This window comes from Anarhichas minor, unplaced genomic scaffold (assembly GCF_050575085.1).
Source record: "Anarhichas minor isolate MPS153535 unplaced genomic scaffold, ASM5057508v1 ptg000017l, whole genome shotgun sequence".
NCBI lineage: Eukaryota > Metazoa > Chordata > Actinopteri > Perciformes > Anarhichadidae > Anarhichas > Anarhichas minor.
This window is the reverse complement of record NW_027466463.1, coordinates 9,639,585-9,662,890: the sequence shown is the minus strand read 5'-3', so window position 1 is coordinate 9,662,890 and position 23,306 is coordinate 9,639,585. Positions and strand designations below refer to the sequence as shown.

At 41.3% G+C, this 23,306-nt stretch overlaps 1 protein-coding gene across 1 annotated transcript; it reads right to left on the bottom strand.

Annotated features, from left to right (window-relative positions):
• Positions 1–184: 184 nt before the first annotated feature.
• On the bottom strand, positions 185–21,585 carry baiap2l1a (BAR/IMD domain containing adaptor protein 2 like 1a). Its single transcript, XM_076093011.1, has 14 exons — positions 21,535–21,585; positions 20,027–20,102; positions 19,736–19,822; positions 11,129–11,190; positions 10,033–10,104; positions 9,704–9,838; positions 6,761–6,913; positions 6,530–6,673; positions 5,850–5,973; positions 5,222–5,435; positions 3,150–3,209; positions 2,921–3,068; positions 403–443; positions 185–257 (listed from the first exon to the last, which is right to left on the bottom strand). Exons 1-14 carry the CDS (start codon positions 21,583–21,585, stop codon positions 185–187), a joined length of 1,440 nt encoding a protein of 479 aa, XP_075949126.1.
• Between the last annotated feature and the right edge of the window lie 1,721 nt (positions 21,586–23,306).

Sequence of the window (23,306 nt, the reverse complement as noted above, 5' to 3'; positions counted from 1 at the left end):
CTGTCAACACACACTTGTGCCAAGAAACAATGGATTCCTTTAATAGAGCAGACCGGTACTGAGGGAGACAAGCATGCAGGCCGGTGAGATGTCGGGTTGGGGTGATATTTAGTGTGTCGCAGGGGTCCAATGTTGCATGATTCCCCTGAAGGCATGACAGCGGTGAAAATCCTCATCTTTTGTGTTAGACGTGTGGTGCTGATCTGTCATTCGTGACTGTTGGTCTCAGCTTGACTGTGGCAAATGGATTCCCTCCTCTGCAGGAAATAAATGGGGGGAAAAAAATCATCAGGCTGATATAACGCCTTCAAATTCATCATTATGTGGTCATCAGCCAAAGTTTAATTACCAACACACATCCGTGGAAACGTGAGTTTTGGTTAGTTGTGTTAGGTCACTCACCCTAGAAAGGGAACCTTTGCAGTCCCATTGACTAAAGAAACCTGTAGTCAAAAAAACACAGAAGAAAAGACCCTTCAAGATCCAGTGGACAAAGAAACAACACACGTTCAACACGAACCACCACCAGCTGTGAAGAAAGTCAGTGTTGTCAGACTGGTTTGTTAAGATTTCCCGTCAACAGTACCCCCCCCCCCCCCCCTCCCCCCTTCGCAATCCGCCCAGAGGAGCTTTAACATGTACTTAAACTCCATGTTAACCTGAGACCTCACCAAGTCTGGAATCTGGACAATCTAGAAAGACTGCAATGGCAAGAGACACACTCCTCTTTTTCTCTCACCTGAGGACAATAATAATCATTTCACCCTCCACACAGCCAAGTGAGCATGGGGACGATAAAGCTGCGGAACATAAAAATTGTACTTGACCTTTGTGAGGCTGCCATATTTGCTTTTAAAATGCTGTAAATAAAGTTTAAAGAGGAGCTACAGCAGTTAATAAATATTTCAACCCAAGACTTTGTCAGTTAGTTTAGGATGTTGTTTTCATTTTAGATCAGATAGGAACAAGTATTTAAAGTACGATTTTATCATTCTTTCATTAACTGTGCATGACGAGGGGCTGATAAAGAGAGGTAACTATAACGTAGTAAACTTCATTTTATTTTTTCAAATCTGTGAAGCTTATAAGAATGGTTGCATTGCATTCATTACTAATTACAGAGAAAAGCATGCATTACCCTGCTCTTCCATTAGAGAGCAGACAACATCTAGAAGTCACTGAACATGCAGCTTCAGTTTTATGTCCTGAACTTTGCCTTTCAGGAAGCACCTCTCTTGTTGTTGTTGTTGTGTACTGCCCTCAACAAACTCTTACATTCATCATTTAGGAATAAATTACAAACATAATAACATTTCAACTTGAGCTTTTTTTTTCTCTTTTCTGGCTCAAAATATTACCAGAATCCTGACTTGTTGTTTCTTCAGGGACACAGACATTTCAAGTCAAATTGCCAGAAATATGTAAACGTTATTCAGAAATGAAAAACTATTACACATTTAAAAAAAAAAATCTAACTCTAATGTTTTCAATGCACTCCAAACCTGAAAAAAAACGTTTTAGTCTTAAGAAGAAGGGATTTGATTTGAATGCTGCCCGAGAGGCTTGACTCAGGGAACTAAATACCCCGAACAATGGTGACAAGTTCCACCTTTGCCCCACAGTCACAATAACAAACCTAAAGAGCACAGCCAGCCTTCAGCCCTCTGGACATGTTGTCAAAGGCAGAGCAAGGATTTCTTGTTGTATGTGGCCTTATCAATGCTGGGCTAAGTTTTTACAAAATGTTGAATCATATGAGGATGAGACGGTCAAAGGAAAAATTTTAAAAAAGCACTGGGATCCCTACTGTTGGAAAGGTACATCCCTCACTGTGGTTTATTTCACAGTAAAACCCTGAGGCAGCAGATACAAAGGACACCGAGTACAGGCAGAGCAGCGAGGAAGGTGATGATGAGGGAGAAAGAAGTGTGCCCGGGCTCGTCTGCTGGCTGGACAGCTACTAGTTCATTCTCAATCAGCGGACACAGTATAGGGCACGAAATTAAATTGTGTCTGTACACTCTTGTCCTTTATGTAACGCTCTCCCTCTCCTCTAACCTCTCCATTCCTCAACGCAACCTGGCTGGGAGCATTTTTCAGATGTCTTAAAACAAGACAAGAACTGAAGACAAGAACTGGTCTGTTTCACACTTGTCTTTTGTGCCTCGATTCATCTACTTAAGGATACATGACAGCTTTAGGGCTCACACGTCATTTGGGGGAAATATTCATCTCGATAAATACAACATGTTTCCTCGAACTGGTGAGAGGAATTGAGGTGTGTATCCGGCTGTGCTCCCTCTTAAGGGTGTGGAGGCAATTACTATGCAACGAGGAGATGTTGACAAGACACAATTAGTCAGACTAATAGTTGGACGTGTGTGTTGGCATTTTGTGGCGAGGTCAAAGAGTCTGTGATTAATTGGGCAAGGCAATGGAGATATCCTATCAGGGAACATAAGAGTTTTTCTAGAACGTGTGACGTGGCCCACTTCATAGACATTCAAACATGGCAGCTGTCGAGCACAACCACAGTCCTCTACTGTTAGTCTCGCAACCAGAGCTAGCTAGCTAGCAAGCAAAACATGCCTATTTACACATCCAGCAGGTACGAACAAACATTAGCATTATTTCTAAGTAATAATCAGGTAACTGACGGTAAATCCAATCCAAATCCTATATTCTTCTCTCTGTTTTCAAAATATCACACTTGACGAAGCACGTTTTTTCCATTGCATCCTATGGTAGAGTGCTTCCACATTATTAAAAGCAACTATACCATTCTCATTTTTAAGAGTGACAAATGGTGGATTAATGGAATAAACAATGTCTAGTTAACCACATCCACACAAAGATGTATTTAATAAATACAACAGACGACATGTGGTCAGTAGATGCTCATTGAGGTGCTGGTATTGACCTTGTTCTGTGGCGAGGGCGTTGAAGGGACCACTGGGCGAGAAGGGGTGACGTCGCTGTAGTCGGGCGGCGGCAGCAACACAGGCTCCTCCTCCTCCTGCTCCTGCAGGCTGGCCACGCTCAGCCTACGCACCGGCGTGCCAAGATTGCTGCCAACACACATGACACAAAGGTTCAGCTGTAAAACAAATCATTGATTCACTTCCCAGCATGTTGTAATGTTGTCTCACCTGTTTGATATCACTGCTTCAGTATAAGGTCTGCAGTAAGAGGAAGGAAACCAGCCCCGCCTAACAAGGAAGACAAACACACCATCATGTCATGAAACTATTTTAAATAAGCAGTCATATAAAATCTTTATTGTTCAATAAATACTTGACTATCCATTAACTATTAACTTCCTGGAGTCCATGTCATATAAGACGTGGGCGAGGTATCGATCTCATCTAACTCTTGGCAATAAAGCAAATAAGTGTTTTTCTTGAATCTTCAAGCTGTTCCTTAAGACAACCAAACATTTGATTTACAACAACACGAATAACCAGAAAGAGTTGCCACAATGTGCCAGATTCTAGTGGCAAACCTTTAAGCACATAACAATCAGGCCAATACAGGTTAGTGATTTTTGTCAATTCTTTGTCAATTACAGAAGAATGTACCAGATAGGTACGTTTTGTATTTAGGTAACCTAAATAATAAATATCTTTAAGAGTGTCAGATGATGTTCTGTACTTTTTTTTTTTTAGCCTGAGTGGGTCACATGATCAAATCAATTTCACCAAAAGGATAGTTGGCACTTGTTACATTTTTGCAGGACTTTCATTGTAAAAAATAGTCACATAAGAGAGCCAGAGCAGAAAAACTGACACTGACTTTCGCCATCATGTGTGCATACAACAGATTAGTTGGCTGCTACAGACGACACACTTGAATGACATGTATACTGTATATAATCCATGTCAGGCGGACAGTTTCCGTTCACTAACACCCAGAAGTTGACTCCAAGTCACGTTTGGAGAAAAATATGGCTTATCAGACCAATGCACTGGATTTGTTGCTAAGAGACAGAATGTAATGTGATCCTTCCCAACATGTCCTCATCTTTGCAAACCACTTTAATTCCAAAAGCCTCTTTACAACAAACAAACACACACACACACGCACACACACACACACACACACACACACACACACACACACACACACACACACAGGGAGCAGATGAGGCTTTTGTTAATTTGTTTCAAATAGTCGACACAAGCCTGCATTATGAGGCCTAATTGATCTAGCGAGTAGTTGAAGGTGACTGTAATTACACAGGCTGCTTTGTGGATTTGTGCTGCTGCAGCTATACAACCATTCCTTGTCGAACATAAACATTGGCCAAGCTGATGATTTGAGTAGACAAGACAACAGGTGCCATAAGTGTTTGCATCGGAGAATATAAAGCAGGGAAGAATTTGCTGAAGCGATTGAAAATATTTTCCCCTCTCTGCCATCTGGAGGTGAGATTGAGCCAAAGCTGCTGTTCAAAGGAGTGATTTAATCTTAATTGCGTTTTTAGCTTGAGATATTAATTTAATTCACTCATCATCATGTGCCAGGGTGAGGGACAATTAGGGAAAAGGGAAAATCAGTTAGGGTAATGTACAAGCACCTGGATGTTTGGCATGCGTGTGTGTGTGGTGTTTTTGGGGCAAGAGATGGAGAGAGAGCGAGATCAAGCTTTACGACTGTCATGTGGAACATACCTGACATACTCTGTGTTCCTAAGCTCTGATGTATTAGCACAACTAAATATTAACAAACACAAAGCAGGAAACATGTACTGCTAACTTAAGTTATGTGAAAAATGTGGGTGTCAGTGCTGCTGAGTACATTTCCTTGAGTGAGTGTGCCAAAGGTTTGGGAGGAATTTCACAATAAATGTTCCTATTCCACACTTCAGGTCATGTCCGACTTAAAAGCCCAATATCCTGTCCAGGTCATAGTTTTATATCTTTGTTATCGTCAACAAGTCACATGAAAAGACCAAAACCAACAATGTTCTGTGTCACAGTACTTTCAGACTTCCCCAGATTGTCTGGCAGATTATTACACATTTGGTGGATTAAGGAGTATTTATCGTATTTACAGCAGCAGGGCTGTGTATGTGGGATCGAATCAAAATAAACTTCAGTGGGTGTGAAGAATCATGTTGGACAACAATGGCGGTCTCTCGCACAGAGGAATAAACTGTATCGGACGTTTGACTTCACAGGCGATACTTTTAAGGAATATAAAAAACTAGTGGAAAACTTACTGCTGTGTATTCTCCAGCTCTCCGTACAACCAACCGTCCTTCTCCTCTTGGATGAACAGAGTGATGACGTTGCCTTCCTCGAAGCTGAGGAGTGTGTGGTTGTTGCCTGCCGTGTGGGGAAAGACGGTCTGAACTCTGTGCTTCCTGCCCACATTGAGACCGGACGACTGGGATGTCGACCGCGACATACTGACCTCTCCAAGACTGCCCTGGTCTGGAGGAGATTAGAGATGGGATCATGTCAGTTATCTGTCAGAACTTGAAATCAAAAAGGTAATTCAAAGCAATATTAAATTGAAGCAGTAAGTAGTTTGACATTTTGGGAAAGGTGGGGGGGGGATTTGTTTTACCTCTTTGGACAGAGGCTAGTTGTTTCCCCCTGTTTCAAGTCTCTGAGCAAAGCTAAGCTAACGGACGGCTAGCTTCCGTTTACCACACAGATATGAGAGTTGTATTGTTTTTTAAAATTCCAACACAATTTCTCAGACAACATTGCTCAGATTTTGACAAAAACTTGATGACACGTGACTGGCTGATGTACCTGGTTAACGATAGGACTGAGAGATGCCACAGTCACTTGTGAGGGACAGGTATATTTATGTTTGTGTTTCAGAGAAGCCATCCGTACCTGAGTTGTGGTCTGACGGGGGGCTGAAAGGAATCCTGGCCTCTGGGTTGAACATGTTGGCTAGCGGGCTGATCTGTGCCTTCAGTTGCGGCGCTGGAGGAGGCACCCCTGACTCCACGTTGTTCTGAGGAGATGAAGAAGAATATGATGAGCAGATGCAAAATGTGACAAACTCGGAAACGGACATAATACATTTTGAAAACAAGCATTTTCTCTGAATGACCAGGGTAAAGTCTGTGTCAAGGCTATGACGGGGACAGCCATTATCGTAATTGAAACTGAATGTGTTCCTCTGACGAGGCAATAAATTGCCACACAAAAACACAACCAGGGGACTGTACAAGAGCAACAACAGCACGTGCAGGATTTCCCATGGCTGATGGCCAGATAACGATAACCAACCACTTTACACAGCCTCAATCTGATACAACAGATGTCAGCACCATTGCAAGATAAAATACAAGCAACAACACAGGATGAAACACTGCAGGGCCAGTCTTGACTACACGGTTTATCCTTGTGTAATATTTGGGATGCTTTTATCCACAGCTGAAGCATCTTGCAGTTAAGATGAGTGTTAAAGATAGGGGTGAAAAGCAACACATGATAAGAGAATAAAGCTCATGATATGATATCCGGATATCATATCATGAATCCAAACAGGACCAGCTAATACTCACCCTGTTGTAATGTTCAAGCACAGGCGATTGTTTTGGAGTGGGGGACAGCTCCTCTATCATGGTGGTCACCGTGTCCGGCACCTTGGTGATGTCGCTGCACTTTTCCTGCCAGCTGGGGAGCCGCACGGCCAGCATCTCTTTGGCCTGGAAACACCAGAGAAAGGAAGGTGTCAAACTGTCCATTAATGTAGGGGTCTGACTATGCAGGATTACCTCTCTGTCCATGCTTACTTTCTCATGGAAGTTGCTAATGTGATAGGAGAACATGCAATGTTTGTCCGCCAGGAAGCAGAAGCGTCTCTTTTCTTCTAGTAAGGCCTCTCTGCAGCCATCAGCGATGAACTTCTGCATGTCCACCTGGCGCGACGAAATGGTTTCCACATACTGCAGACAGGGTCATAGGATAGCAAGTAGGTCATGGTACTGGTTTAATAACTAGTCAGGTTTCAAATGAGCAAAATAATGAGGGAGAGATTGTATTTGTACTATATTGTATGGAGAAGTGACCACAAAGACAATGAAGAAAACAATAAAACTGAGAGCAAGGTGTTCCTCTCAGCGCTTCATCAGGCTCATAAGAAGGTAGAAAGGGAAAAAAACAAAATAATAGCAATAAAATAATGATAGAGAATTAAAAAATATTTAACAGTAAATACATGCAGTTGAAACAAACAAATAAGTAAATAATAAAAGAAAATACCAAGGAAAAAAATAGAATAAATATAAATTACAGAAAAATAATATAAATAAATAAAGAATATTATTTGAAATACAATAGAAGAGAGCCATAAAAAAAGGAAATATGAAAAGTTATTTACAATAAATTTCTTTTAAATATTTTTTTAATAAAGTATTTTTTATTTTACTACATTGTAAATGTGTTGCTTTAACACCAATGTGGGAAACTGGCTCTTTCTCTCTCTGAATAAAAGTTAACTCTGTGGGCGCAACTTAATGCTTGTGTGCTCGCCTCGGGTTAGAGTCACAAATCGAAACACTAACGAGCCTTGAAATCAAAGTCTCTGCACTTAGGGGCGAGTTTATTTGGGCCTCCTGCTGCTCGTGGATTGATCTCAGCACAGCGGTAAACGCAGAGCAGATGGGCGACTGGACCTCATATAAGGCATATAAACTCTTTACAATTACTTCTCAACCCACTCCTCTATTACTTTATTCTACACCCACTCCCTTTACAGTATTTCTCCCATTTCCCCAGGTTGTCATGGTGCCGGTTAAAGCTGCCTGTCTCTGAGGGCTCTGTCAAAGACCCTCCTCTGCTGTCTGGTCCCTTTCTCTCTCCACGATAGCCTGTCAGATGCTGAAGCAAGGCTCTCGAGTACCCACTTTCACAGCAAACAGTCGTCCAAACTCTCAGCGAGAGGTGGGAGAGCACAAAGACAGGACTGAGCTCATCGCTGGCATCCGGCTACACATGATTATGAGAAAGCTACGTCCGTTAGCCTTGTCTCCTTTGTAGTCCACCGGTGTTTAATCAGATAATGGAAAAAGACTCTTCTGAGAGAGAAGGGATCCCAGATAGGACGACTTACTGTAAGAGTGTCTTCTAAAACTTGCCATTCGAGTGCAAGGATAAACAGGAGACAACCTACGATCACTGCAAGTTCTGTTTAACAATTCTGTCGAAGCAAACCAGGCCCACACACCATCCATCATCAAAGTGAGGACATGAAAACAGTCAATACATTAAAACAAGAGACAGACAGGAATTACTGCTCTGGCTTTTGCAGTCTCGACTTCATCTCACCGCATTGATTTACGAAGCAAATTGGTGTCTGAGGTGTTACGGTCGCCTGTTGGTAGCGGACAGCAGGACGTAAACCACTCATTTGGAAGCATACACTTCAAACAATATACTCGGGGTCAATGCACAGACCTACTCAAGCAATGGTGATGGCAACACTGACTAAATCTTCAAGGCCAAGTGTGTGCGCTACTATCCACTTGGCAGTGACACTAGTTTTCAGTGTGATTGCAAAATGTGTGTGTGTGATGCAAAAGAATATATTACTCCACACTGCTGTTTGTCTGCTTGGGAATATTTATTATGCATTTCCTGTGCATTGAACACTGCTGAAGGTACAATTCTACCTATTGATGGGTTATAATGAAAGTTGTTTTCTGGAGAATATTTCCAAATGTTGATTTTAATATTGTATGTTGTGTATTTATGGTCCATTATATGTGTCATGTAAAGGTCTGTATCCACTGGGACGAACATTTTATGTTCGTTGTGAGCTAAATGCTAACGCCAGAATGCTAATATGCTCACAATCAAAAGCCGGTATAATGTAACTACGATGGCCAGCTTAGATTAGCGTGTCAGCATGCTAGCTTTTGCTAATTAGCGCTAAATGGCTGTTAGGAACCTGTTTTGGCTGTTGCTCTTCAGCTTCGATTAATTCCTCTATGGGCAGAGAAGTGTACACACCAAACAACTAAAATGATTTTGAGCAAGGTCAATCTGGAAGGATTGGATGTTTCTCTTGCAGCCCTATCAGCTCTGTTTGGCATACAAAACACGTCATTGGATGATATAACTATCTAGTTGCAGTGAAAGTCGATCTGACATTTCTTGACAAACTACATTTTTGGTTTCCAGGAATGAACCATTTGGTTACGATTATCTGCATACATTTAAGCATTCACGCATGTGCAAATTTGGGTGTGTACGCCTTCAATAGAAACGCAATGTTCCGTCTATATTTAAACGCAGTGAGCCGAGGCATAATGGTCTCATTCTGCTGCGTGCAAAAACAGAGAATATGCAAACAGCTATAGGCGTGGTGGCACTTTTGATGGTCCTATTCCTTTATCCTATCCAATAAAAAAAGTGCTATTTAAAGGTATTGAGTGTTTAAACACACATCTCAAAGTAATTATAAAGTATAACCTCAAAGCAAAACCTGCAATTTCAGTGCCACACCTCCTTCTTTCTCCTTCACACTGGTATGTGATTATCATGACAACTATCTTGGCCACATCTCTCTCCGCCCCGTCACATAAATTCCACACTCGGCATATTCTTTTCTCGGGGCAACACAGCGTGAACACGCAATAGCACTCTGCTTGGAGAGCGGTGCAAAGTATCAGACATGCTCTGTTTTGAAGGGAAGGAAAACAAAGTTAGGGCGTCGGTGTTGGTTTCACTCTCACCTCGTTCTCTCTGATCTCATACTTGGATGAGTGCTTTCCCTGGCTTTTCCTCCTGAGCTTCTTCAGGTCTGTCTGAGAGCGCTCCAGGGTGTCCTGCTTCACCTTGTGCTCCGACTGGTAGCGCTTGAAGGTGGCCTACAGGACGTTTGACAAGAGAGCAGGTTGCAGTTTTCATGATACAAATGTTACTCGGAAACAAAGAAGCTAAAATAACCTTGTGGTTCACAGAACCTAACAGTCTAATTGGCCAATCTAAGCTCTGCGTTCATGAAATAGGTTTGCATTATGAGTTCTACAAGCGATGGAAATGATTATATGATTACGCTTACGTTCATGTATTTCACATCCATCTCTGTCTTCTTCTCCAGCTCAATAATAATCTCCCTGTGGAACGTCTTGAACTGCAGAGAAAAACAAACACACACACACACACATTCAATTCATTGCAACACACTTCATGCTGCATGCACGCTGCTCTAAACACAATGTACAGTTCAGTCACATGGCTCAATGGAGACGCCGCGATAAGAGTGGAGTGACCTGGTGGAGTGCATGATAATGGGTTTCTGAGAGGATGAGATTCCGACCATCAGGGAAGTCTTATCAGCTTGTTGTGGTTAAAGATTTACAACTTTCCCCTCTCGCAGATACATTAGGATCAGTCCAGGGTAGGCACAAGCAGACACGAGAGCCCTTCACGCAGCACGTCATTTGCTTTTCTACGTAAGAGATTGGGCTTATTTCCAAAGAGAATCAGACAACAAGACTGAGAGTGTTGGGTTTCAGTTTTCGCCGTGTTCAAACCGACAACACTTGACTTTAATTTACTTCTTGTCAGGTATTTGGGGGCATTTCACCCCGAGGCAGCAGGGTCAGGAAGGATTCTGGTGGGTTTTCCACTCTCAACAAACTCTCTTTAACCTTTTGTTACGACAAATTAAAACTCTCTAAAATGTGAAGAATAAGCACAAAAGGTTGAAGAGGTCAGGTGTTCGGAACAGGCAGTGTAGTAAATGGCAAATCTCTGTCTGTTATGTGAAGAGAAGCTGAGTGTTGGTGGCCACAGGGTACTATAAGAAAGACAGTCGGTGACTTGAAAATGCACAAAATTGTTTTAATGACATAATTGCAGCAAAGGCAAGGCTTTGTCTCGTTTCATTCTTTAGATCCATTATCTTGCTTTCATTCTTCTGATTCAGGGTCTGACGGAATGAAGCAAAGACTAAAGGAACAACTTAAGAGCTGTGAGCTTTATTGAGAAAGCACAAGGTGTCCATTCAAAATCAGAGCTGGCCATATTCTACGTTTTTCGTTTTGTCAACGAATCCCATGAAAAGACCAAAATGTCTCTCTATTTTTACCAAACGCTGCTCAAGCATCAGTAAATTGTGCATTTGTTGGGGACTATTTTTAAAGGGTACTCACGTTCTCATCCAGTTCATTGTAGACCTTCCTGTGGGCGTCTGAGATCTCCATCAGAACCACACCTAGAGAGACGTCAGGAACATGTTTTAGTATTTCAGAGATCAATGGCCCATTGACTTTGTATTCTGACCAGAGACAAGAACATTCAAAATACATTTTCTTTTGCTTTCTTGTTGTGAGTTAGCTCATTGTTTTAAACCATGATGTGGTTTGTTTTATTTGCACATTTCATATATGCATTTGCAGATATAATGTGTTCATTTAGGAGCTCCAGGAGGTGCTGCCTGGTGCGTGGTTTTGTTTCTTTGAGACAGAGCTAGCTGTTTCCCCCTGTTTCCAGTCTTTGTGCTAAGCTAAGCTAACTGACTGTTGGTGGTAGCCTCATATTTACTGTGCAGACATGAGAGTGGTACCAATCCTCTCATCTTACTCCTGGCAAGAAAGTGCATTTCTCAATAATAAGTATCCCTTGAGGCAAGGCAGGTGACAGCGAGCATATGTAAACCAGACGCCACACATACACATCCACCACAGACAAACAGTGTATAACCAGATGCAAATTCAGGAGAAAATGTTATTTATGAATACTTTCCATAATAAACCAACAAAGCCTGTTTTCATCAGGCATTGCATACATCTTTAAAGCCCATATTTTATAGACGAATTATCTCCTTTCAATATTTGAACAGCAGTCAATAAGTAATCTCTATGAAACGTTCTGGTATCGTGCGGTCAGATACAGAACAGTCTCCATTCACAGACAGGCTACAGCATAGATAGAGCAGCATATGACACGAGACAATGGGAGTGAGTCAATACTGTAAACAGAAGTGGACAATCGTAGCTAAGCAGTTTATAGTGCTACCTCTATCACAATGGGGTGAAATCTAGACTCAAGGTTTACTATAGGACACCGTGTTTCAGGTGAAACCTGTAAAAAACAATATGGGACATCATATCTGGACGTGTGATAGTGTCACCACTAGGGAAAAGAGAACAACCTGCTCGAGTTTCAACACCTTCAGGAACAGGTGTCAGGTTCACTTTGGGATTTTTAGGTGAAAAATCTCTAAAAGCTGCCCATGTCGGCACACTCTACCTAAACACACATTAGACCAAACACCTGACATTCCTCCCCGCACGCCTCCACTCAGGGCAAACAAACATAATGACCCACTGATACCCACTGACACTCCCGTGATCCAGCAGGCAGCGACCAGCTACAACAACATTGCCCTCTGAAGGTCACCAGAACGTACTGGTAAATGCTTGCCTTTGTGCTTCGACAGGGAGGGGTGGCGCGGGGCTCAGGGGCTGTTTATACAGCACCCAACAACGGACTGCGAGGGGTGGAAGGGGGAGGCTGAGAAAAGGCCGGGAGGGGGTTCAAAGAGGCCGTTGTACACCTGCAGGTTTCACCTTTGGGGTTAACAAGGTGTGAAAGCCTGCGAGAGGGAGGGTAAATGCTACAGCGCGTTACCACAGCTTGGTACAGACTGTACGGTGAATCATGAATCTGTCACACGAGAGGGGAGCAAAAGTACAATGTTGCAAAAAAGCAAGATAACGGATGCTTGCTTTCTCTCCGTGGAATTAAGGTGTGAGAGTTGAGGTGTAAAAAAGTACAAAAATGGATTCTCTCTAGCTAAAGTGTGAATAAAAAACTAAAAGAAGTATTTGGCTACAACAAAGTTTTTAGCATCTACTGGGCTGAACTGCTATTCAAGCTTTTTTGACTTTATCTAATCTCATATCTCTATCTGTTGCAGGCTGTTTGTTCCCCTTTTGAAGATTCTAAGTACCAAGATAATCTAATCTTGCGTCGACGATTTGCACCATGTGCACGTGGATTTTTACGCATACATGGTTGATAAGAGATCCCTGTGGAAAACTGAACTATCCATGATTCACTCATATGACTTATGAGTAATGAACACGCCTGTTCTCTCCTCCCCTCGTTACACTCAAATTTGCCATGTCAACTGATTCAGATACTGTAGCTTACAACTAGAAAAAGATAACTTTGAAACATGTAGTTTGGTAGTCGGAGCTTTAAGCCTGGCTGAAGTTGGTCATTTAAAAACTGGTGCAGTTAACATATCATTTGTATGGAATCTTTGCGACAAGTATCAAATGCCTGTTTTACAAGACAGCAGAGAGGACGCAGGGATTTCGACATTCTCAACAGGTGATGCTATTTATGTAATGGGAGTGCCCTGTGCCAACCCATGACTATGTGGTGTTAGATAAGCAAGCTGTACAACATGAGATGACGCCGGCAGGGCAAACACTCGTAGCTGACCCGGTGGCACCTTTCCTCAACCTCGCCTTTATTTCGTCACTTTATCTGAAAGGAAATCTTTCCTTTATTGAGGTTACTCCTCTATCCAAGCGCAAACAACATCTGAGTTAGCACTGAACTTGGCAGCGCATGTATTGGTCATGGTCTTGTGGAGCGGTTTTATCATGATGATATGCATTACTGGGCTTGTCCGCGCAGATTTGCGGTGTGTGTGTCTGACGAAATGTAGCCTCCTCCTTTATGACTCAGGATCAAATGGTGTCTCAACCGCACACATTCCTGTGCAGGTGGGGAGAGACCATCGATGAGCTACTCCCTTCCTGTTATCATCATGATGTCACTGTGTTAAATGCTGAATTCACTGTCGTGGAAACACATGGGAAGGTGGCTGTGGTTAAACGCTGGACTCTGGACTTACTGTATAAACAACCACCCAGAACCAACAAACACTGCATAAGGTAGATCATGTTGAAAGCTCAAAGATTAGCTCTTAAATGGCCCCTGAGGTGAGACCGTCTTGTAAAAAGTAAAGAAATGAACTGAAACTCAACTTTGAATCCAACATGGACAAAAAAATTGAATGTATCTACAAACTGGGCAAACCCTCTCTGCTAATAAAGATCATGTAATATGAAAAAGAAAGCTCGGGAGTGGCTTATTAATGGACCCTGAGGTGAGATTGTTTTGTCAACAACAACTGCATGAACTCAAACATGCAAACTAAAGGCTGCATTGCTTAGTTTAGTCCCTCTATAAAGTTTGGGAGACACACAACCCTATTTCATTATTGACGATTAATCTGCCAATCACTTTTCAAATAATCACCTATTTTATAAAATGTCGAACTATGGTGAAAAAAAATCCCATCACAACTTAAATAATTTGCCATTTTATTATTACTTTTACCATTAAATCACCAAAGACCGTCGATCGACTAATCAATTAATCGACTAATTATTTCACTCCATTCACACACACACACATACTGAAATACTAAGTACGTGTACGTGATTAGAGCACTTCGGACGGCGCCCTGCAGTTATTACCAATATAAGATGCCATCATGAATATAGATCACCAGTTTCTCACCCTACTGATGATCAATAGCCATCTGTTTTTGGGTTGTATTCATTTATTATTGTTTAGTGATTGGAGCATCTACTGCCATTCGGCATGTCTACTGTGTGCTCCAGATCAGTAGCTGTGACAGCTTCCTTAACACAGAGCGATGACCTGCAGTCACACACGGCACTAAACATCATTTATTACTAGAACACATCAAACTAACTGCAGCCTCGAGCATCAATATGAATCTCTCTTTACTTAATACAACAAACTGAAGGCAAACCTCATAACTTTTAAAAAAAATGCTTTATGTTGTTTATAGAGAGAGATTTTCTCTAAATAATGGTTAAAATCTATAATAGACTATAAGCGACTTCAGATGCCGAGCGAGCGAAGGAGGGACTCGTGGGATATTTTTGTGAAAGGACTGAAGTGTGACGGGTTTTTTTTAGATGCTCCGACATCATGGTTTATTGAGCGGTAAGTGAGTGTCTGGTCTCTTTAGAGGTCCCTTGGAGGAAACTCCCAGTGTACTGGGAGCCTTTACTTTAATAGCAGATGCAGAAGGAGGTTGTGTTTGAGATCTGGGATCAGTAGGGACCTGTGGTATGACGACAGGAGTCATAACTGACTGAACAATGAGTGGACTCTGAAACAACCTCCACCCTCCTTTATTTATTTTCAACAGTCTAGGCCTGGTTTGGGAAAACAATCTGTGTCTGTGTGACTGACCTGGATATTTTGGTGGCACAGATACATTTATGCCATATGGTCCAGATAATTGTCCTAAGCAGCTGCCCATACTTCTATTTTTAAATACTTTTTAAAGGTTTTAAAGTAATAGTTTAAAATCTTTGTGAAATACTTACTTACTCAGTTCCCTGCCAAGAGTTAAATGAGAAGATCGATACCACTTTGATGTCTGTATACTAAGTTGGCCTATGCATCTCATTGATTATAAGAAAAGCGCTGCCAACATTTTTAAACCCAACTGGCCCAAAGGGACCACTATTAAAGTTCTTGACGAGGAGATGTATTCTTAAATGGTTAACATATAAACTGCATTATTTGTGATGGAGACATGCATTGTTATTAATGGTGAGCCTGACCACTTTATCAAGTTTACCCGCTCTTGCCAAGAAGAAGGCTTTCGAAGTTCTTGGACTAACTTTGCACCAGACAAGTTTTTTGGAGCCAGGACTAATGAGTCTGCTTCAGGTGCTCTCAGACACAAACTATAACGCAGGGAGAGAAATGAAGGGAGATGAACCTTCACTGACTTTTAGTAACAATTTATGGTTCCCTGATGCTTCTGGTGATGTTGTGTCTGTAAAAAAAGATAAATTGCCCATCATGTACTGATGTCTCGGGCAAAACTGCTTGTTGTGTCTAGAGAGCAAAACGGTCCCATGAAATAGCTCTAAGCCAGGTGTTTGAAATGTCACAATCTTTTATTATCTATACCATCAACCTCCCCACAGAATAAATAAAAAAGCAGAGACCTTCTCAAAAGCAGAGACCTGTTTCAGAAGCTATCGGTAGGAAACACTCAGCGGTTTCCCCGCTCTAAATCCTCATTCTCTGGGGAGAAAAAAATAGCTTTGGCTGACATTACCATTTTTCTCATGCTGACATACTTCAATATTTCAAAAAACAATTTCGGCTCAACAAACGAAGAAAAGGTGGAAGGGGTGGGGATGTTGCCATTCTTTCTCCTGTAACATTTTCAGTCCCTGAATACCTGCTGCTTTTCAGAGTGGAATGGCAACTCCCTGTGGAGTCCAGTCATGGCCTCATGCACAGGAAGTTTCTAATTGTACACCCACTGAAAACTATGACTTTTAAATGTGGCAAACCAGCTGCGCTGCCATGGCACTTTATTATATATGAATGACAACACAAATACTTACTTATAGCCAAGCTATAATCATATAGTATTTCACCTCAAAAACTGATGGCACATTGATTTTTCAAAACAAACACGTAGCATGTTTACTTCTTTTTACTTCAGTGAAAAAAGTACAATGTATGTCCAATGCTAAATGGTACCCTACTAAAATATAGCACAAGTAGAGACGAGCAAACTGACTCAGTATGTCACTAACAGCAATATCTTTCTTATGTTAGCTAACATTAGCCACCATTAGCTACACAGCATTATATATTTGTCACCATTGGCTATACAGCAATATAAGTTAGCTAACATTAGCCACCATTAGCTACACAGCATTATATATTTGTCACCATTGGCTATACAGCAATATATGTTAGTTAACATTAGCCACCATTAGCTACACAGCATTATATATTTGTTACCATTGGCTACACAGCAATATAAGTTAGCTAACATTAGCAACCATGGTGGAGTGTATTGACATTTTTTTACTTTAAAAAGTTCTTAAATATTTGGGGTAATTGGTAGTGGTTAGAAGTGGTCGCAGCCCATTAAAGGATCAGCGATGGAAGAGCAGGAAAGATGGTTATTTAAATAGGACATGGGAGAAAATCCCATCTAAGGGTTTACCTTTCTTGGTTTTAGTGCGCTGTATCATTAAATCAAATTCCTGTGACCATTGTGGCCAACATTTGGCAAATAAAGCGATTCTGATAAAGTAACTATGCTGTTCGGATTTTTAAGTCATAAATAAAGAGATCAGACAGCACAGGTAATAGGTTTTCACGCATTGTCTTCAGGCAGTTGTGACTTTTTTACTTGTACACTTTCACCCCCATTATAGCTATAATTTGAAAGAGAAAATGTGGACAAACTGTAGACAAGGAAAACAAGCCGCTTGGTATGAAGTAAAAGCCTCAGGTAACTTTCTGCAAATGCCTGCCAACCACGGTGACGCAAGTGCTTTTTACACCACACCATTCACAGAGGGAGGGGAAAAAAACTGAACTCTGAAATCACGTCAGAGACAAAAATCCATGCAGGTGCCTGCAGTGGAGATCCAGTCATAACAACACAGTAATGCATTTGGTTTGTCATTCTTGACAGTGGTGCAGTTTAAAAAGAAATTATGCTCAATTCTTGGAGTTTTATGACTAAATCAAGCATCCTAGTGTCAGAGAGGGAGCGTATGATTAAAGATTTACTTCAGGCAATAAGAAGCAATCGTAAATCCTGTTGAAGTATTTACGAGGACTGAAGGTAAAGAACAGTCTGTACATTCTAACACGTCTATCGTTGTTTAGCTCTGTCTTATGTCTTTTGTTTTAATATATACAGCACCAATATAAAAGAAAGTAGATGTTTGTCTCTTTCCATACAGTTCGGGCCTCCCCTGGCCTCCGCAGACAGACAGTAAAGGCCGGCGTTTTGGTGAGGCAGATGGAGGAACAGGGGATGAGGAGGATCAGGGCTGGGAAGACAGTCTCCTCTGTTTTTACTGTTTGTTCAGCGTGTTTGCTACTCTGCTCGCTGCAATGTGTGAGAGAATTCACACTGCCTCAATACCGTCCATTGCAGGCAGAGCTGAGGGTTCAAGACTTTCACCTTTTTACTAGAAGCCATTTTAATGTTTTCTATGGATTGTTATGATTGGGGCCAAATAATGTCACTCCCTATAAATAAACCCTTTTAATCAGTTTTGTCTGTTCTTTAAAGTGTTATTGTTCTACTCAAATATGCTGGAGATGCACATATGCAATGCTGCAATCAACGTTAAAGCTGTAAACTTTCCTCTAAATATTCGAAAGTAAAGATGGCGGGGCATCTAGCATGGCCTTTGTGAAGTTATTCCACCTCGTTCATGCAGTGAAAATGTCACCGGCAAACCGTGTAGCGTGAACATACTTTTTAATGAAGCAATGATGTACTTGCATTGTTAACTGACAGATGCGGCACGACAAACTTGGCCAACATTGCCTGATAACAGAGTACGGAAATTGTTTCGCTAATTGGCACCAAGAGGGATTTTATACATTTAGCCTGTCGGGATAATAATGTGTAATAAGAAAGCTTTTTTTAATGTCACTAATTAAAAATCTAGAAGACAATCTTTCTGACTGACAGGAGAAAGGTGATATTTGGGGGTCCGGATTTTCTGTCGGTTGAGCATTATGAAACGTATTCTTCATCATGGTTTCATTTTCAGACGCTGACACTATGCTGCCTTGTTTGCTAACTTCCTTAAATCCTTTTTTACATTTTCACCAAACGTGACACACACGCTTCATCTTGTCTCTTTCACACAGTGGCAGCTCTGTGACAATCACCTCGCCTGGTCTGACATTTCATCAAATTTTGTTTATGACTGGAAGCGATGCAAATGCCATCTAACAAAACAAGAGAACTTCGTCAATGCCTGTTATTCACTGTGGTAAAAGACCCAGCGCTGAATGACGGAGCATTATTTATCCATTTGTACTGCCCTACTCTGATTCTCTGCATGTCACATCAACTTGAGCTTACAAGAGGGCCAATTTCTTGCCCCTGCATTAAGGAGTGACACAGAATAATAATAAAAAATAAAAAACTTGATGAATCGTAATAGCCCCAAATTACAACCCCTGGATGAAGTGGGCCAGCTCCACATTTTAGCACTAATAGAATATTTGGAGATGAGTCACATGATGGATGAAAAACAACCTGTACAGGCTTTTTGGCAGCCTCAGAGAACAGACAGAGGAAGCACTTCAATCAGATCGAGCGTGAGAGCAGACTGTAGTGAAATGCTGCTGCTACTGTGCCACAAGGGTTCATTCAATGTTATTTCCAGATGTTTGCATAATTGACTTGCATACAGGCAAAATATGGCATATGGTGGTGATGTGAAAAGTCACTTTCATATATTCATGGGGACTTTAAAGGAATCAGTTCAACTTTTTGGTAAATACACTTCTTCGCTTTCTTGGCAAGAGTTAGATGAGATGATTGAAACCACTCCTGTGTCTCTACGATACACATGAGGCTACAGTCAGTTAGCTTAGCTTAGCATAAAGTCTGGAAACAGCCAGACTCTGTCCAAAGGCAACAAAATGTGCCTACCAGCACCTCCAAACCTCACTAATTAACACATACCAGTATACAGAGGCTAGCGGTTTCCACCTGTTTCATTTATGCTAAGCAAAGATAACCAGCTGCTAGCTGTAGATTTATATTTATACTATACTATATTTATACTTTTTTAAGCTCTAGCTTTACCACAGAGACATTTGAATATGGCTATCAGGCAGACCCCCTTGAGATTTCACTCACTGTAGGTAGATTTGACCTGGACTTGCATGAAACTCACCAAGCTCTCTGGAGACCGGAGACACGATAGCATTCTCTCCGACCTTTGAGACTGCATCAAAATAGGCCTTCCCAGCCAGAGTCATCGCTGCATGGGAGAGACAGACAAACATCATCCAGTTAGCGTCCGAGAAACGTGCCGGACCATTTTGTGTTCTGGTGAAAGTTTACTCAAACCAAACTCTTTGGTTAGTGGAGATACTGCTGACACTGAGGTCGAATTCAAAGTTCACATTACGACGTATAGATCATCAGGTGTCATCCTTTTTTGAGGGGTGAAAGCTGTGTTTACCTGTGACTGATTTCTCGTAGCTCTTCCCGAGGTTGACCAGATTCCTCAGGCCTGGGTTGAACTGCTCCATCACATTCTGGGGAAAGGAGCAGAGATTGAGTGTTGTGGTGGAAAAACTAATATTTTACTCCTGATCTAGAAACAGTTTCACACAATTTGATAACTCATTTTCAAAGGACCTGTCGAGGATAATAAAACTTGTGAGGCTATTTTTGTGGGAGTGGGTGGAGAACAGAAACACATGAAAACAAGAGCAAGTGTGTGCGCTGTTGCTCTAAAAATATCATCACGTCAGAACAACAAACTTTCAATCTTTAACTTGACCCCTCACACATGCTTTACAACTCCCTCATAAGAGCAAAGTCCCGTACAAAGTGGCAGCTATTTGCAGTATGAACCTCATCACTCTCCCCTCCCAACCCCTGCCCCCTTCTCTCTCTCTCTCTCTCTCTCTCTCTCTCTCTCTCTCTCTCTCTCTTTCTCATTGAAATGCCTCAACAATCAAGTGCTGTTCACCTCCCTGTCTCTATTCCCCTGGCACGCCCTCAGTAGAACAATGAAGTGGTAGGTATGACTTTACAGGAAGAAAAAAACAGAGCAGAAGAGGAGAGGGGAAAAGGGAAACAGGTTCCTTGGTTTCTCTCTCTCTCTCTCCCTCTCTCTCTCTCTCTCTCTCTCTCTCTCTCTCTCTCTCTCTCTCACACCCACACACACAGAGATACACAAAACACACGCACTGTATTGCTAATCCAGCCAGGACATTCCACTAAATAATCACATTTAAACCTAATTATACTATTACATTTAAAACTTAAAACCAAACAATAAAATAACATTTTAACCTCTAGTCCAAACTCTCTTCTTTTGGATTTTGAAGACATTTGGTCCTCACAGAGACATAAGTACCGCTCCACACACCCAGACACACTCTCACCTGCTTATCACATGTGGGAGCAGTGTAAACTTGATTAGATTACTCTAAACCGACAAGACGAATGACTTTTGATCAAATCACTTAATGTCCATTGACAAGCTAGAGCAGTTTGATTGATGAGAGAAACGTTTGTCTCACTCATAGACCGGCAGGTTGGCTTTGATTGCATGGTGGTTTGTGGTGTTTCATGCAGAGTTGAATAATAAAATATTCACTTTTTTCTTGTTGTTGGACATTACAAGCTGCTATACGGTTTAAAAAAAAACCAATAATAACTTTATTCCCCTTGTAAACAGAGAGTTTCTGATGAGTTCAACAGAATGGGTCCTTTATACAAAAAAAGGTGGTAATGGGAATAAAACGGACACACTATAACTGTCTCCAACACATTTATAGTGTTGTTATATATTTGACGTATTGTCATGGTTAAAATGCAACAAAAATGAGTTATAACATAAGTAATAAAAACCTGACACCCCCCCCCCCCCCCCCCCCCCTCTAAACCTTCATCACAAACCAGAGATAATATCCATCAATCATGAATTATTATATCGTTATTTGCCAAAAGACTTACCTTGTATGTACTTTCAGTAAGCTTGCTCACATCATCTGGAGCCTGAGACATGATGGCAGGTTGTTTTTCAAGCCCAGAAGTCGGAAAAAGTAAGAAATTAGGAAAAATACAAATTTGGCGTTTGGTAATCCAGGTGTTGACTCGGAATAATAAATCCCACAGCCGGTCCTGCTGCCTGTCTGCACCCTCACTGCACGCGTGTGGACAGAGAGACGCTCAGCGGGCGGGCGGAGGACGCACTGACTGACGGACTGACTGGCACACAACAGAGAGACTTCCCCCGTGAGTTTAGGGCTCACGAGGGGCGGAGCGCGAGGGAGGGCGCCGTGACGTCATGATAGATGTTATACAAAGTTATGACTCTAGATGTCTCTTGTAAAAAATAAAGGTGTGACTCAATTTGGCACTGTGTTCTGGTGTTAAAATACAACGCTCCAGTTGGCCTAAAGAGGGCGCTGTAATGCAAACAGTTGCACAATAGGCTAATCCATGTAGTGGTAGAAGTCAGACAGTGTATTCAGATCCTTTATTGAAGTAAAAGTAGCGTTGCTGCAATACAAAAATACTCCATTACAAGACATTCAAAGCACTGATATGTAAGCATTTATAAAGTAAAATTATCAATGATGCAAGAACATGGAATACATATTCATTTTACACCTAGTCGAGATGGAACCAGATTTAATCACTTTATAAACTGCGGTTAAGTTGTTTACTCAAAGAACATTGCACATTATCATATTAAATCTATAAAGTCACTAATTGTAGCTGTCTGTACAGTTCCCTTCTGAAATGCAGTGGAGTAGAAGGAGAAAGCATCATAATATGGATCCACAGCAACCTTAATAATTGTACAGTTCTTGACTCAATGTTCTTTCCACTAATTGTACAGTCACACCTGAAGGGGCCACATATTGTTTTTCACCTGTAAAATGCTGTTTTTGGACTACCTGATGAGATATTAACATGTATCATGAGTACACGAGTACACATGGCTTTAGAAACTTGAGGACAAATCAATTACATGGTTTGACATCTACTGTAAAACATGACTGTCCATGGCCTGATAGGGGCTGTATACCCCAATCAATTGAAAAGCCATCAGTGTATTATTACCAGCCTGCTTTTGGTGAGACTCAAAGGCACCACGAATCATAATTGGGGTAAAGGTGCATAGCCCACTTCTCATTATAAAGTATTGTTCATATTACATGCAAGAATGTACAGTAGCGCAGTGCTCACATGTGCTGTCGGCAACATATTGCAGATGTATGCAAACGTGGCGGGATTAACCCAGTTAGAGGCCTGAAAGCAACTAGTAGATTTTCCTTCCTCAATACCAATTATGATACCTCAACTCAAAGTTCATATCAATACAGTGTACCAATCAGACAACAGTGCTCTCTTTTTTCTAAACTTCTGTACAAATCTGTACACCTCATTGTGTGGAACTGAAATCATTTCATGTAAGGTAAACAAACTGACAAAGTACTTAACTGACAAAGAAACTGTATAAATACAGTGTCTCTATAAAAAAAAAAACTACTGTATAACTACAATTATAGTAAAAAGACATTACAGATTTTACTCTGAAGGTTGGAGTTTGAGTCCATATTTTACTATATGAATACAAGCTTTTACCATAAAGAAACACTGTTTCACCATAAAATGAACATGAGAATTTCATGACCATAAGGTCAGTGATTCCTATCTGACATGTCACACTGTGAATCCCCAGAACCTTTCTCTAAGGCCTTAAGAAGAAGTGACCC

What these genes read in the sequence shown, in the direction of transcription:
- baiap2l1a (XM_076093011.1), bottom strand. Translation starts at nt 21,585, where the DNA reads ATGTCTCAGGCTCCAGATGATGTGAGCAAGCTTACTGAAAGTACATAC. An exon ending in ACAATGAACTGGATGAGAAC is followed by an intron (nt 10,105 to 11,128) that starts GTGAGTACCCTT and finishes TTTTCTCTGCAG; the next exon opens with TTCAAGACGTTCCACAGGGA. An exon ending in CGCCCTCGCCACAGAACAAG is followed by an intron (nt 444 to 2,920) that starts GTCAATACCAGC and finishes TTTTGACTACAG; the next exon opens with GTTTCTTTAGTCAATGGGAC.